This window comes from Chroicocephalus ridibundus, chromosome 16 (genome assembly GCF_963924245.1).
Source record: "Chroicocephalus ridibundus chromosome 16, bChrRid1.1, whole genome shotgun sequence".
Classification (NCBI taxonomy): Eukaryota; Metazoa; Chordata; class Aves; order Charadriiformes; family Laridae; genus Chroicocephalus; species Chroicocephalus ridibundus.
Genome location: NC_086299.1, coordinates 2,232,968 through 2,249,090, shown reverse-complemented (window position 1 = coordinate 2,249,090; position 16,123 = coordinate 2,232,968). Strand labels below are relative to the sequence as shown.

Here is a 16,123-nt window from a genome sequence, read left to right as displayed (position 1 = left end):
GGGCACCGTCCTTCTTCCAGAATAACCTGCGCAGATCCTGCTTGTGATGCCTGCAGGCTGCTGGGGTACTAGAAGTTGAAGCCTTACACCATAAAATTACTTGAGTATATTTTAATAATTTAGAGCCACAGGTCTTCCGTGGTTTGTTCTCTAAAGATTGATTTAGCTTCTTATTAAGGGAATTGGGAATTCAGTGTGAAAATCTGAACAAAATCTAGGCGCTTTTTTTTTTTTTTTAAATATCCACTAGTGTAACTCACCGGGGAGAAGAATTTCAAAGCCTGTCCAACCCTATCTTGAATTTTTGATTCTCTTGCTTTCCTATTTCCATTCCCAAGGTGTTCTTGTTAAGGAAGAACACCTCAGCATTATTGTATTAGTTTTAAATAAGCCACAATCACTTTAAGGAATTCAGGATAAAAAAATCCACTAATACTTTGATCCTCCCCCCCCCGCCTCTGGTTTTCAGAAGTTTGATAACGTGAGATGAGGACTGCATGTAAGTGGAGGGGCAGGCAGCTGTAATTGCACGGCTCTCCCCCCCTGCCCGGAGAAGGCCCTTTTCTCTTTAATTATCCATCGATTTTAAAAAGGCGCCGGATGAAGCGGAGCTGGCAGGGCCTGGCTCTCGGGAGCCCGCGGGGGGCGCAGAGAAGGTGCTTGTAACCGCGGGCGTCGGGTACGGGCTGGGCGTCGGGGGAGCTGCTCTCGGCTGGTTCGTCAGCGCGGGGGGATCCCGCAGCGCCGCGGGACAAACCCTGTGTCTGAACACCCTGTCGTTTGCCAGGACCAGCACATTCCGACCGGCGACTGCAGCGCCGCCATGGGCACCCCTGTCCTGTCCCGCCATGGGGACGGCAGCCATCCCCGCGGGCCAGTGTCCCCGTCCCTCGGCCGGTGCCACCGGGGGCTTGGCCGGGGGACGGGCTGATGGTGCACCTCCCCACACTCACGGGAGGCGACGGCCGCTCGTGTCTCGGCCTCCGCTGCCGCATCGGGAATCGATCAGCTGCTGAAGTGGCGTTTCTCCTCAGGCGGTTCAGGAATGCCATTTCTTTTCTCCTGGAGATTTTGTAAACTTAAAAGAGAACCATGAAAAAAAAATGTTCTCCCCTGTCCAGCCCATTAATTCAGCCTGCTCAGGACAGAATTAACCTTGGCAAGCCTTCCAGAGGAGAGAGTCGTTCTAACCTTAAAAATCTGCTGATTAAAGCTGGTTTCAGGAGTTCGATTTCACTTAATGTGTTGGCTGAGCGCCCAGCCTGGCATTAACATAGCCACAGACACACAGGCCTCCGCGTTTTACCTCCCCAATAAAAAAAAAAAAAAGAAAGAAAGAAAACCCAGCTAATGAAACCCCTCTTGCCTGTTTTGAGCAAGAATTCATTTTACGGACTCCCTTAGCTAACGGCATTAAGTGTGCCCTGCTTACCTGTCTCCTAAGGCCAGCGAGGAGGGGACTCTGTTCTCCCGATCGGCCCCAGCGTCCCGTCCCCCACCGTCCCCCGCCGACGGGCGCGTGGCAGCACCAGCCCCGTGCGGGGCAGAGGGTCCAGCGCTGCCCTGTCTTGGGCGCAGGAAAGTCACCTCTGCACCCTCCCCCTGCCAACCCACACGTACCGTGCCACCAAACTTCAGATTTTATGTCATCTGACAGCGCTTAACTCATTAACCTTGAAAATCCTCCAAAACAGCGAAGCTCAGATTTCTACGGTTTCTATTTATATCTTAAACATTTTCTTATGCCTTTTTATCCGAAAATTAATGTAGTTTTTATTGCCGCCATCACTCATCTTGTCGTTACTCCAGAAGCTGGGTTTCCAGGGCGTTCCTCCCGCGGCAGCGCGTTTCTCCGCAGCCGCGCTCTCTCTCTCGCTGCAATCCCGCGGCGCCCGTGACGAAGAGCTCCCCGCCGTCTCTCCGAGGCCGGGGGCTGGCTTACGCAGGGGTCTCCTTCACCCCAGCCACCCAAGCTGGAACTTCCAGCCCCAAAACATCAATCCAGAACTAGATTTCCACGTTCTGGATAAAATCCCTTCTGCCTTGTAAGTTCTGTGAACCGTTAGGGTTTTTTTAACGGTTTGCTGAAATGCTGAAAACCAGTTTCATGGAGGTGGGATGCTTTTATGTAATTCATTATTGACACCTCTAGAATTACATGCGAGACGGAGCTGGCGATAGAGAGCAGCTTTCCTGCCCACTGAATGCAGCGAGCTGCCGGGAGCTCAGCGTTAGCGCTTCTCATTAGTTTTTGTTTTAATGATGGTGAGGTTTCAATCGGCTTCACAGCGAATGGGGGTCGTGAATGGCGTGGGGGTGTGCGGATGTGTGCTGATGTGTGCTGATGCCTATTGCCTGCGTTGCGATGGGTGTTCCTCGCTGTTGCGAAGGCTCCTCAGCGCCGTGCTCCGGACCAGATCCCCCGTCCTGGCTGGGAAACTGGTCGGACTGGGAGACGCAGCACCCACCACGCCGCTTCCCGAAGAGGGGGCACCAGCTCTGAGTCAGCAGAACCAAACGTTAAAGACCTTTTGCTGCAGCCCCCGGTGCCGTGCAGCCGGGAGTCGCTGTCAGGGATTATCTTAAACAAACGGTGGCTGCTTTTCCCCAGGCTGAGTGGTGGGATTTAAATGTTAAGCTTTTCTTTGGATTATTTTCTGCAGGTTTTCTTTCCTCTCTGTTTTTTCTCCCTGCTTTTTTTGTGTGTGTGGAATGTATCCTTGACACATTTAAAAACATTATTAATCTTTGTCATTTGTATTTTAAAAATAGCCAGGGTGATGGCAGCCAGCAGTCCTTAAATGCTTTTTAATTGAGGCCGACCTTGCGAGCGGTGGTGGCGGGGAGGAGACGCTGCCACCAGCCTCCCCTGTGCTGGCCGATACGTGGCCATGCCGGGCACTCGCCTCCCTCCCTGCTCGCCCACCACGGGCACGTGGACAACACCGGGCGGGCGAGCTTGTGGCTAGCAGAGAGTTCTCACCATTTGTGAGGCGCCTTCCACACAGAAGGGCTATAAATGAAGATTTACTGGTCCCTTTGTGTTTGTGCGGGCGGCCGGTGCCTTGTGCTGGGGGATGGCACGGTCGGAGCCGCGTCCCGGCGCAGGCTGGCGCGTGGATGGGATAATGGTGTCACCGGGGCACCGAGCGCAGGGAATCCCCGCCCACGCTGGTAAAGCCTTGGTGCCACCCATCAACCTTCACATCACCATTGGTGCCGTGGCATCCGTATCTGCACAAGCAGGTAGTGGAGACAACTGGGATGGTGATGTAGTGATAAGATTTTCCAGTAGCCATACGCTTAGAATCACAGACTGCTGGGGGTGGGAAGGGCCCTCTGGAGATCATCCCGTCCCACCCCTGCCAGGGCAGGGTCACCCACAGCAGGTGGCACAGGAACGCGTCCAGGCGGGGTTGGGATGTCTCCAGAGACGGAGACTCCCCCACCTCTCTGGGCAGCCTGTGCCAGGGCTCTGCCACCCTCACAGCAAAGAAGTTCCTCCTCGGGTTGAGATGGAACTTCCCATGGGCAAGTTGGGTCCCACTTAACGGGGATAAAGTCTTGCTGAAGTCTGTCCGGGGCCGTCCCGTCCTGCCGGGAGGACGCTCGGTGCCGATTCCCACGCCCCGGCGTGGTGCGGACCCCTGGGAGAGCACGGACAGGGTTGCGAGCGAGCGGAGAGCGCGTTAGTGCTGGGAGTCGTCACAATCGATGCATTCGCTGGAGTAAAACAAAAAAAAAGAAATTCCCCTTAAGGTCTGCTCTAGTTGGATTTATTTATTTTTTTCCTTCTATAATGGCAGAATACTGGTGTGCCTAAAATACGCGTGACCCGTGATCTTCCAGGGGAAATATCCGAAGAAGCTGCGAGCAGATTCGTGGGCTGTTGCAATCTCGCATTTAAGGAAAACTAATCACCTTTGCTATGGGAGAATACATCATTACACGCACACCCGTCCCCCATGCGCGCTATATTAAAAGCCAGCAGAGTTGGAAAATAGTATTGCTCTCTTAATAATAAACAAATCTCGTGGACAGGAATTGTATCGGGATCTTTTAAATTAAAAACAGTTTTGTGTGTTTGGTTTGCGCTGGGCCTAGCTTCCATCCGAAAGCAGTGTTGAAAAGTTTTAACATACTTAAAGTTTGATTTTCTCCTGCAGAAGGAATTCCTTAGCCTTACTGATTTCAGTTAATCAGAGAAGCAGAGTTCCTTTAACAAAAAAAGAGAAAAGAAGAAAAAAGCAACCATATTTTGGCATTTTGCTGTATAAAATATCTGAGAGCAATTTTTCCAATTTATAAACCCTAAATTTTCAATTTACATACCCAGGTGATGAACCATGGAAAAAGAGATGTTTGTGTTGTGCTTTTTAAAAACTAAAAATATGTTGGAGCAAAGACGAAAACGCAGGTAACCAAACCCATCTCCGTGCTGTGCGCCGGGACTCATTGTGCCGGGACGCATCGCGCCGGGACGCAGAGGCTCTTTGAAGAGGGATCCTGTGACCTGGGGCAATTTAAAACAAATGCTGGGGGGCCATAATCCCATGTTTTGTGTTACCAGCCGTGGACCGACTTCAGAAACAACATCCTCCGGTAGCGGGTGAGGCGCTGCCTCCGCGGGTGATGGTTTCCTCCACTAACCCGGCTCTGCCGTCTCTCTTTTTGTGTCCCCAGTGCTTGTACGGCTGCTACGTCCATTCCTCCATCATCCCCACGTTTCACAGAAGGTGCTACTGGCTTCTGCAGGTAGGATGGCGACCGGTTCCTCTCTCCGGGGGGTTTATCCGGCCGAGCCCGCAGGGCCCCCTTCGGCTGCTGCTGAGGAGGTCGGCGGTCCCGTGTTTCCCTGCCTGGGGGGATTTTGTTTGTCTGAAGGGAATATGGATTTTCTTAGTTGCGTGTCTCTGTTCAGAGGTGTGATGTATTTTCTGTAGCAAATGTAGAGATGATGCCAGCTCAAACGTTCCCTAAACAGAGAGTCAGCTCAAGTGAGACTTTTTTAAGGTTTTGAGTCGCGTTTCCCTATTCTGAAGGCTTTTAGGTTCTCAGCTGTGTTTTCCCGTCCTGAAGCGGGGCAGGCACAGGAGCTGGGGAAGCCGGTTGCTCCACGGGCGCGCGATGGTGTGGGGGAGAAATCAGCCTGTGGCTGTGCTGGAATCCGGGGTGGACCTTGTGGGCAGCCTTGCTGTGGAGCTGCTTGCTGCCGGTGCGGAGTTTAGTCTCGAGGGAGTTTTTTTGGGTCACTCAATGGCTTTTCTTCTGGCTGTTGTGGGCACAGTGAAGCCGCGGGAGGAGTCGAGCGGAGTTTTCCTCTTGTTTCTGCATGGTTTGGTAGTGGCCTGGTCCCCCCAGGGCCCTTGGGTTGACGGGCAGGAGTTTCCCCAGGGTGGGCGATCGCTGGGCCGAGATGCTAACCCTACCTTTGTGGAGCTATTTGTGTTACTGACTGGTTACCCCGCTTACAAAGCTGAGGCAATTTGTTTTCTTTTGTTAGAAAACAGCATTTGATGCATATTGTAATAATATTATTGTTTTAAAGATTAAACCCCTGCAGTCCTGAAAACAAGCAGGTCTGAGGGAAGTGACATCTGTTTCAAGAAGCAAATGGAAAATAATCCCTTTTCCCCCACGGTTTTGCAATTGCGCTTCCGTATTAAAAAAGAAAACGCTGTTGCTGTCACTGGTCTGTGAAAGATGCCCCACGGCCCACGGAGGACGGTGCCCGCGCCGTGGGAGTGATCAAAGGGAACGTGAACGAAATGTCACCATCCTTCGTGACGTTTGTGTGTGTGTCAGCTCCATTTGCCTCCTCTGCGTGTAAGTAAAGGGGGAGCGTGTGCTGCAGCGGTGGGAGCAGTGTCCACCTCCGGAAAGGCTGTGACTTCACCAAAAACGTGGTCGCGTTGATCTGCAGCATTTAGCGCTTTTCCCCGCAGTCGAGGTCCTGACCCGCGTCCGTGGTTGGATGCAGCGAGCGGCGAGAAGAGGGGGAGCGGGGTGTAGATACGATGAAGGAGCCATTAAATGTTCACAGTTCAGTGCAATGAACTGAGAAACACCTCGAAACTTGGGGTCTGGTTTGCCCGGGAGACAGACAGCTGCTCGCGTTGTTGTTAGCGTCTGTCTTGGCCGGTGCCCATGACGGGCAGCGTGACACGGGAATTCAAAGGAAACTGTGAATTCCCTCTGCGTAACTGCCAGCACGGCACGGCGGTGCTCTGCGAGCCAGCGTCTGCCCGGGTGTCCCTGTGACGGCAGAGGGGACACGGCGGGCAGGTGCCTTGGTCCCTCTGCTCTTGCCCGCTGAGGAACAGGCGTTTGGCTGGGGCCTGGTGGGACCGTCCTCCACCCACCGTCCCGGGAGCTCGGGGAGGTGCCCGGTGCTGCGGGGGGTCAGAGGTGCCGCAGGTCCCCCCTCGTCACCGCTCCGCAGAGCCCGCAGCCCCGGCGCAGTCACCACGGCGCCGGGAGGTTCCAGCGTCCCTGAAGGGCAGCTCGGCTCACGAAGTGTTGTCACATAAACGGAAAATGTTAAGGCAGGACCCTGTTTCTGAAGAAATTCAGGGCAGGCAGCAGAGTCCTTCCTGTTGGATCCCAAGAGGAACTGATGACGCAAAACCAAACTGCTGAGCTCCAACCTAAAATTGGGCTGTGACCTTTAGGGAGGTTCGCTCCCAAACTGCAAAGCTTTTTCCATTACCTTTGAGAGAGCATTTTCTAGCTTTGCCCACCTTTCCGTTGGGAAATTTCCCATGATTTCGACCCGTTGTCCATCAGCCTGAGCGACGCCCGTATAGCCCGAGTGCTCCCCGACCACGGGCAGACCCCGGATCCTGCTCCGGAGCGGGGTGCCCAGCCTGAGCTGGTCCCCCACAGGCCCTCCCCTCCGAAGTCACCCCTCTTGTCTTTAATTGCGAGCTTTGTCTTTCTTTTTCTTTTTGTTGTGTGCTCCCCAGAGGTATCTCTGGCGGTGGCTGCTGTGGCAGTTGGCAGCTCATCTCCAACGAGCTGCGTCGCGGCTGCGCGGGATCTCCTCAGCTCTGCCTGGGGTCTGGCTCCTCCATGCGCGGAGGGGGTGTGTGGACGTTCAGGCATCTTTGCTCTGGTAATTGCTTGGGATTGAGATGGGTGGATGGGAAGCATGTTTCTTCTGAGCCTATTTATAAAACGTGATGCAGGACATCTTGTTACTGGTGTTGAGAAACAAGGACGCGTTGTGCCTTCGCTGCGGGAGGAACGGGGGTCTGTGATTCATGGCACCGTCTCCCAGGCACAAATGGGCATCCTTCAATCGCGCGCTCAAGGTTAAGCAGCGCTGGCCAGGAGCCGGTGACGCTTTCCCAACATCTGCACGGTGTTTCTGTTCAGCTCCACAGTGAATTTGGGGGGAGTGAGACCAGAGAGAGAGAGGGAGAAGGTATTTTGTGCATCTGCTTCAGAGTCTTCCACTTCAGCACCACCCAATAAATGACACTGATATCCCAAACGGGTACAGACGGGGCAGTGTTTAACATGAGCCTCCAGCAAAATGTTTGGCTTTTTAGTTCCCAGAGGCAAATGGGTGACGCGCTTTTTTGAGAGAGACATGTGGTACCTTCCTGGGATACGGAGCGCTCTGCCTGCGAGCCTCTGGTCAATAGGAAGTAAATACAATTAGTCTGTGATGCCGCCTGTGTTTTATGGGATGATCTGCCTCCAAATCCTATTGTCAGGTTAGATATTGATTAAAAATCCCTGTGCAATTGTTCTTGATCTTTTCTGACTAGCGTTTTCAGCATAAAGGCCAAGACTCAAACAAGCCACAGAGACCAGCGGTCTCTCTTGTGCATTTATGCTGTGCTGTAGCCATTAATTATATTGGCGGTGTCCGATTTCGTACTTAAACAACTTTGCGTTGTCGTTTATGATTGACACAACGTGCCTTCTCCCTGAAGACTGGTCAAAGGGATAGGCAGTGAAAACCAGTCAGCTTGAACCATCAGCAGGAAAAACACTGTTTTGTGAGTCTCTACAGGATCCGTCCTCCCGCCGAAGGCAGCGACGGCAGCGCGGTGGCTGACGGGGGGCTGGCATGGAGCGGTTGTGACGGCGGGTCTGCTGTACAGGCACCACAGCTCAGCTCCTCCTCTCCGTTCTGAAGGGGGTTTGCATTTTTGAGACACGTCAAGCTTTCTTGGTAATGGATTTTAAATGCTGCCTTACCCCAAACACCTTTAATATTTGTAATAGATGCTGTAACTGCCGCGCCAGCATTGTGGTGTCTCTGCAGGAGACGGTCCAGCCCTGGGCACTGGCAGCCTCTCACGTGGACCTCTTGGAGCCGGGCGATGGAGGCATGACCAAGGTGGTGGTGATGTTTTCCAACAGTGGGTTCTTAGATTTTTCTTTCAGTTTTCTGATTTCTAGAAACATAAGACCATGGTGTGACCAACAGGCAGAGGAGAGGGTAGGGCTGAGGACGTGGATGACCTCAGGGCCGTCATCACCAGGGGCGCTGGGGAGGGCTCTTCAGTAGCACTTTTTAAAAAAAAATTTTTGCATTACCTTCTAGCTTCCTAAAAGCAGCAGTGCCCTCGCTGTTCGCAGTTAGTCAAGCGCGGAACGACGCTGCTGAAGCCTTTTTTTAGGTGTGAGTGATGGCAGGTCCCCAGACTCCTGGAAGGGCTTCAGCGCGCAGACACGGGTTTGTTGGCTCGTCTGTACCAGCACCCGCGCCGCGCGGGTCTGCACCTTCGGAATGGCTCCAGATCGTCTGTCAATGGAAAAAGAAGAAGAAAAAAGCCCTGTTTGTACTCACAATGACTAATGCAGGGAAAACGTGGATTCTCAGATCTAGACAATTTTCAAACATTGGCACAGCTGAGTAGCAAAACGCAGCGTTCCCTTCTGCGTATTGGTAATTGGCACCCCAGGAATTTAGAATTAATCTAGCTGCCAGGCTCCCGGGGCTGGCTGCTGTTTGCAAAGGTTATTGGAGGCAGGCTTCGTCTTTGCCCGGGAGCAGCGATGCGTCTCTTGTCTTCTTCCACGCTTGTGCCATAGCTGCAGACTCTGAGTTTGTTGGACAGTCATCCGTTTCCACCCGGCCTTTAGCAGATTCCGATGTCTTTTTTAGTGCTGGTGTTAAGGTGCTGCAGTTGTGAGAAGTAACGCGTGAAAGAAAAAGTGTTGCCCGTTTTCTTAATTAGTAAGTACGTAAACTGTGCTATGGGGCCATGGTGAAAAGTTTCTATGAATTTAGACCGTGGCTAAATATTAGTTCTTCATGACATGGGGCAGAACTTCCCATATTGCCATCTTTTCTGTAATTGTTTGCCTAAATATGGGGGAAATGTGCATTTTAGGCACTCGGGTTTCATTACTCTTAGTATTTGTTTGGTGTTTTTGAATGACTCCCCACTTTCTGCAGTAATTTAATAACAGCAACAGCCTCAGCAAGGTGAGATCAGGAGTATTCAACAGTGCTGCTGACATGACATGGGAGGAGTGATCCTCCCATTCAGCTATAGAAAAACTGGAATAAAATAAAATGAATTACGATCATATATTCAAGTAAAGCCCATGCGTTTGTTCAAAGAATGTTCATGAGCTTGTTTGTTTGCCAGTAGCATTTGCACAGGTGAGATTTTCTCGATAAAGATGCTTGTGGGAATGGGAAGTGCAGGGAATACTGATAGGAGTGGATAGGGATGTTGGTGTTTACCTATTCATCTTAGCCAATCAAACAAATTAAGACTAACAAGCGTTTGAGAGCAATATCTAGGCAGATACCTGTTTCGCATGTATGCGCGTTAACTGCTCACTGAATAATGCAGAGCTGACGAAGGCGGGTAAGCATCCCTGTCCTCGCAGGTGGGTCGGGGAGCAGAGCGGGACACGGGGAGATGCCAGAGCCCCCCGAGCCCTGCCGTAAATCGGGCTCTCGCGGGGGTCGCTGAAGCGTGATAATTCCGTCCTGTAGGAGCGCAGGGGGAAAACTGCGTTTCGCCTTTATCGCTTGCGCACTCGCAGGGTGTTCTCAGCAGCCGCTGGGATGCTTCACCGCGGGGGAGAAAAGGGCAGGGGAGAGTGGCGGGCTGTCGTTATCCTTCCCGTGGTTCTGCATGCACCAGCTCTACCTTGCAGAGTGTCCGTAAGCCCTGATTTAATGTCGGAGACTTAAATTTTAGCGTCTGCAGTATTTTATCTTTAAACTATTTTTTCCTGGATCCTTCCTTCTGATGCACTTTGATATTCAGCTGTTTATTACTATTAGTGTCTACACTGATGCTTGATGTTCCCTGAAGTGTTCCCTTCCGAAAACACAGCTCATCGGAAAGCTGTGGGCAGAACGTATCAAAGCCTGAAAATCAGTTAAAGTATTTCACATGAGGTCTGCAGCTGTCCTGCGGAGATTTGGTGTTCATTCTGTCATTTTTTTCCTCAAATTTTCCATTACGTCCTTAGCGAGAGGAAAACCTTCCCATTTCTTTTGGATGGGGCCCCAGCAGAGCAGCGTTGCCCTGTCTGATGGCTCGCGCTGCGCTGCGTCAGCAGCATCTTCCACGTCCCTGGCTGGAGGAGCAACGGACAGCTTGAGGATTTTGGTCTTTTTCAACATAAACTGGAAGCATTACAATCTCATAAAAATTCCTGAGACTTTTGCTTACTAATGGGGTTTTATTTTTCATTTGGGTAAAATAGAAATGACTGGGCAATAAAGCATCGAAGATCGTGCGCTGTGTGTAGGCACTTTAGATCGGTCCCATATTGTTGGGGAGCAAGGGATAAGTGACACTCGTGGAATAATGAGCTTTTGCGTTTATTCTAATGGGAATATAAACTGTTGCCGCTATGCTAGCACATTTTCCCAAAGTGAATTTTAGCCTCTATGATGAAATTAAGCGTGCATTGAAGTACAGCAGAGGATGGCGGGGGTACCTAGCCGGCCGAGCGTGGTTCAGCATCCCGAGCACACCGCTGCGACACCGCTGCGACACCGCAGCATCGCGGCACGGATGGACTGGGTGACCCTGCGACAGCGGCCGAATGGTCCGAGGCCCAGGATCCCGTCCAGCAGTGATGGTGGCGATGGCACTCAGGACCTGTGTGGAGGCACTTTGGGGCCTATGGCCTTTAGCAATATTTGCTTTTGCAGTGTCTGCATGCACGGTCTCTGCCCCCTTGTAGAGGCCGTCACTCAGTGCGTGCCATAAAGCTAAGGAAATCCAGAAGAGCATACAAGTGTAAGGTGGTATAAGGTGCTGTTTGCTGTTACTCTATGGTCAGAGGCTGCGGGTATCCGAGGGTTAACCTCTGCTGAAAAATGCAGAGCGATGCCCCAGCCGAGACGGAGCTCGGTGCCGAACAGACACAGAAACTCCCACGTTCCTAAAATGCAGCCACAAACAAGGTCGAAAGGAAGAAAAAGTCCTGCCTTTCTCATGTTCAAGATGACGTAGTTTCTAAAGGCTCGGGTGCTCCCTGGCTGCTGTGGCGCTCCTCAGTGTCCCCCTCTGCCCGAGCTCTGCCTTCTCCTTCGGCCGTGGGGTGACGGGGAGAAGCTAACGAGAACCCTGGTGGCCTCGCTCAGCCAGACGCATCCTCCTCGGAGCCTCTTCATCACGGGCATCTCTTCGGAAAGGAGTATTTCTGCAGGACCAGGCAAGGACCTCCCACCAACGGGTGGGTATTTACAGAACAGACCTTTTAAGCAGACGTGCTTTAATTGCCTTGGATTCCTATTTTCAGTGCAAAGTGTGCACATGGAGCTATGCTTTCAGAGACGACAGTAAGCGTGGTGGGAGCACACGGCGCGGCCAGGAGAGCAGAATTGTCTTTTGCATTGATTTTGCTCTGAGCTCCAACAGAAAAAGCGCTTTTGGTACCCGCTCTGGGCAGCAGTCGATAGGATGCAGCAGTCGGTCCCTCTGCGTCTCTGCTGGCCCTCACGATGCTTCCCTCTGCAAAAGCAGTTTCGGCGAACGAAAAAGTTGTGGCTACCCTTTTCAGGCTGCCTTAGTATTCCTGTGACGTGATCCCTCTGAAAGGCCGCGCTCTCCTTTGTCTCCTTTCATCTTCTCGCCGCTCTTTTCGAAGGCCCGGTGCTCCTCGCCGTGTCTCTGCTGCCTTGCTCTCGCAGGGACAGCCGAGTCTCGAGACTTCCCTTCACGTTATTCAGGGATCGTTAAAGATCTGAAATACTCCTGGAATTGATGAACTGTGCAAAAAGTATTGCTCAGTCACACTGAAATTCCAAGGGTTTTGTTAACTTTTTTGTAATTGTTTTCTGTTTTCATTATTTTGATGATTATTTTTTTTTTGGTCATATTTCTAACAAATATTTACTCCTGAAAATGGATTTCAGAAAAACCATGTAAGAGAGGTGTTAGCTGTGCCTCCTCACAAACGCCTTCGCCCTTTTCCTTCATTTTGAGAGAGGACAGAAGCTGCGGGGTGCGTTAGGCTGGTGCCCAGCGGCCGATCTCCACAAGCCCCGGTGCCCGCTGGGATCGCCCTCGGCAAAGCCCCGTTTAGTGGTGGGATGGATCGTTGAACAGGTTTGAAGGAGCCTTTTTGTGGCTCTGCACATTGTACAGAACTCAAGTTCTGTTTAGCACGCGTGCCCCAAAACTTCATTAGAGGTAGCTTTGACGATAACGATTCCTGTTGTGCTCTGCTGTGCTCCAGTGTTCTAGCGAAATAAAGGCGAAGCAAAAGCCACGCCGCCGCAGGCTGCCTTGCTGGAGGATCTCTCTCCTTTGCATCAGGAACCCGCGAGGAAGCGTTTCTGTGAGCAGACCCAGCTGCTGCAGCTCTGCTCGTCCCCATCTCCCTCCTGCTCACTCCTCGTCTGCCCGGGGCTGCTGTCGCAGCCCGCGCTGGTGATGGGCACTGAGTGTCACCCACAGTGACAGCCGCCCTCTTGTCCCCACGCCGGCAGCCGCTGCAGCCCTGGCAGCGTCACCGGGGCCCTGGGGCGGCCGGGGGGAGCTCCCACCCGCGGTCGTGCTGCGGGGACGGAGTCGCTCGCAGCTCCGTTCGGGCCGTGCCTGGGCAGCGCGGTTGCCTCGCTGGCTCGGGGCTGATGTGCGGCTCCTCTCGGTCAGGGTATTGCCTGAAGGCGCTGGGGTTTTACCCAATCTCTGGCAGGCAGAGCGCAGTCGGCTGGGGCAGCCCCGGCGAGGGGGGACACAGCGGGGCTGGGAGCCGGGGGGCAGCAGCCCCACTGCCCACGGTGGTTCGCCTGGGGGATACCCTTGGGTAATATTCTGCTTTCCACTCGTCTTCTCATCCCCTGACCCGCTGTCAGAGCAGCTGCATCCATTGAAACCCACCTTCAGTCCTGCAGTCTTCTTTGAACAGACACACACACGGGCTGCCCGTCCCTGGAGGGGTCCAAGGCCAGGTTGGACGGGGCTTGGAGCGACCTGGGCTGGTGGGAGGTGTCCCTGCCCAGGGCAGGGGTGGCACTGGGTGGGCTTTGAGGTCCCTTCCAACCCAAACCGTTCTGTGATTCTATTCTATGATTTTATTCAGTTGAAGGCTATTTTTGCTTGCTTTTTCCTCCTTCAAGTTTTACTTGCTCGCTAATGTTAGCTTCTCATAGAGTCTTCAGCTTCACTGAAGTTAAGTTCCGCCTGGCAGAGCTCGTCACAAGCTGTCTTCCTCCCAGCCTCCCCTTCCTCTTCCTCAGAACGAAGCCACCCGCTGCCCCGTGCACCGGAACCACCCTCTGGTTCCACGGAAAGCCTGTCCCGGCGCCGTTGGGGGAAGGACAAAACGCCGGAGGGAACGGCACCTACAAGAATCCTTTTTCGGGAGAGCCAGCAGCACGTCTGCGTTTTACATCCATCCTTGTGCGCAGGACCACGAAAATAAATCAGGATGTTGCTTTCCTGAAAAACGTTTTTCATGACAAAAACCTGTAGTAGATAAAATGGAGCTCGCAAGTCAGGCTGGGCCGTACCAGTCCGGATACCTTCAAAACAAAGATGTGTTTTGACACCTGCAGGGCGAGTAAAATGGGACTGCGGAGAAAGGCAGCAATAACCCTCTGCTGATGCTCCAGCGACGGGGAGGCGGAGAGGATTACAAATGAACTGGTATCTCGGAGGCTGGAAACATTTTAGCAGGAGTGCTTTATCTTTTGTAATGTTTTTATAAATTATTTATTAACACACTTGCTGCATTTTCCTGAGAAATTGGATAGAAAAGCAAAACGTATAGCCGGCAGATTATATTCCAGAAGAAAGACGCCAGTGATTAAAAAACAATTTCCAACCCTTTCAAACACATAACTTTATTTTAGACGAGTAGTCTGCTATTTTTGTATTGCTCTCGACCGTTTTAAAGAAAATCCCGGATTCGTTCCCTAGATATATGAGGAGACTGACGTTAATGCGAGCAAACTAAAAAGCAGTCAGAGTGCTTTAGTTGTTGCTTAAATAATCTGTTGTCATTTATAGAAGAGATGCATTTCCCAAACTGCTGAGGGACGTGCCTGGGTTGCTGATGGAGAGGAGTTATTACAGGGGCGACGTAAAAGAGCCCAGAAGACGGCCGACTCCCGCACAAACAGAAAGCAGATTTTGGGCATTTGGAGGAGCTCGGGGACGCTGCCATCGCCGGGGAGCGTCAGCATCGGAGCGGTGGCACAAAGTGACATGACTTCTGGTGACCCAGGAGCGACGCGACTGGAACTGCGTTGCTTTTTCTCGAGCATTCACCCACCCGTTCCCCCGGCAGGGCCCCGGAAGGCGGGAGCGTGCGTCTGTCCGGATTCTGCTCCGGTCTGGGCCGGTGCTGCTATCGGCGAGATATCCTCACGGCGGGGATCGCAGTGATGTGACAGCACGGCTCAGCTGGAAATTAAATCAAACCACAGGCTCCAAGACACTTTATTAATATGCTCTGTATACTGAGGATTAGGCTTTTGGTGACAATTAAATTGAATTCTAATGCTATTTTGAAATATATAATACACTGAATTTACTTCACCTCAGGTTTGAGTTAATGGTTTATTAAATTATGCACCTTGCAGTGGCAAAGCCGTTTCCTGGTGTAGGACACTGAGGCTTGCGGTAGGAATGCAGCAATTTTGCTGATCTCATCCGCATCCTCCCCGGTCAATTATTAGGTCTGCAGGTGTCCGTGAATGTATTACACCGTCGGCTGAAGCTTCACCCTTGCCGAAGAGGCTTAATTGGGGATTGGGTTGGAATTTTGTAGTGACGCACATTACAATGTGAGAGTAGAGATTTGGAGTTGGTTTCGGCGTGGGCAGCAGAGGACTTGTAGCAGATGCTGCCAGGACTGAAGTCCCTCCTAATGCAGGATATTTTTTCTTTTAATATGCAGTGTTTTGGCCTGCAGTGAGTTACCCCCCTTTTGTAGTTTATCTGTTAAGGCACGTTTTTATAAGTGTTCCGGATAAATCACTTCCCAGGTGCCTGCAGTTTTGAATGCTTTTCTTGCTGTCCTCCTGCCCGCGTCAGCATCTCGCTTATTACCTCGGTTGCTTTTATTCTCAAAATCATCTTTTATTTCCGAAGGAGTCTCTGTCTGTTGCCTTTCTATTGAATGGCTGCCTTCGGCTGTCACCGATGTCCTGCGTTGCTGCCGCCCGACCCTGGTTAATGAAGCTGCGATGCCCCTTCCGTCTCGCCCTGCCCCGCTGGTTGGTGCGAGGACTCTCTGCCCCAGACGCCTCCCACAGCCGCCACCTTTATCACCCCGTCCCTCCCGCCAGACCTCACCTGCGGTGGCGTCTCATGTCAGACCAATGGATGGGAAAGTGGCTGTCACGTATGTGAACATATATATGGTGTGCTACCCTTAGGGAAAGTCAGTAAAGGATATTAAAAACGGCCCCGAGTGCATGGTCTGCGCTTTAAAGTGATGGGTCCACCTCCGTGGGAATGGTGAGCGCAGACCTTGGTCTTAGTCCTCTGCGAGCTCCTTCAATGGTTTTCTTTAAGGTATTAGTGAAGGGGCAAAAGCCAGAGCAGAACGACCTAAATGGCTTTCCCTCCCGAACAGGTGTCGTACCTCAGGGCATCATTTTCTGCGTCAAGGAAAAAGTGCAAGATTTTTCTTACCGTACATTTGTTTCAGTTAAATGTCAGCCGGTTTG

At 52.1% G+C, this 16,123-nt stretch overlaps 1 protein-coding gene across 6 annotated transcripts in view; it reads left to right on the top strand.

The window, feature by feature from the left end:
• CAMTA1 (calmodulin binding transcription activator 1) overlaps positions 1–16,123 on the top strand; it is a 295,455-nt gene that overhangs the window by 162,832 nt on the left and 116,500 nt on the right. For all 6 annotated transcript variants that reach the window (XM_063353609.1, XM_063353605.1, XM_063353607.1 and 3 more), the window contains one exon: positions 4,684–4,755. In XM_063353609.1, coding sequence (XP_063209679.1) covers positions 4,684–4,755 — 72 coding nt within the window. The remainder of the gene's footprint in view (positions 1–4,683; positions 4,756–16,123) is intronic.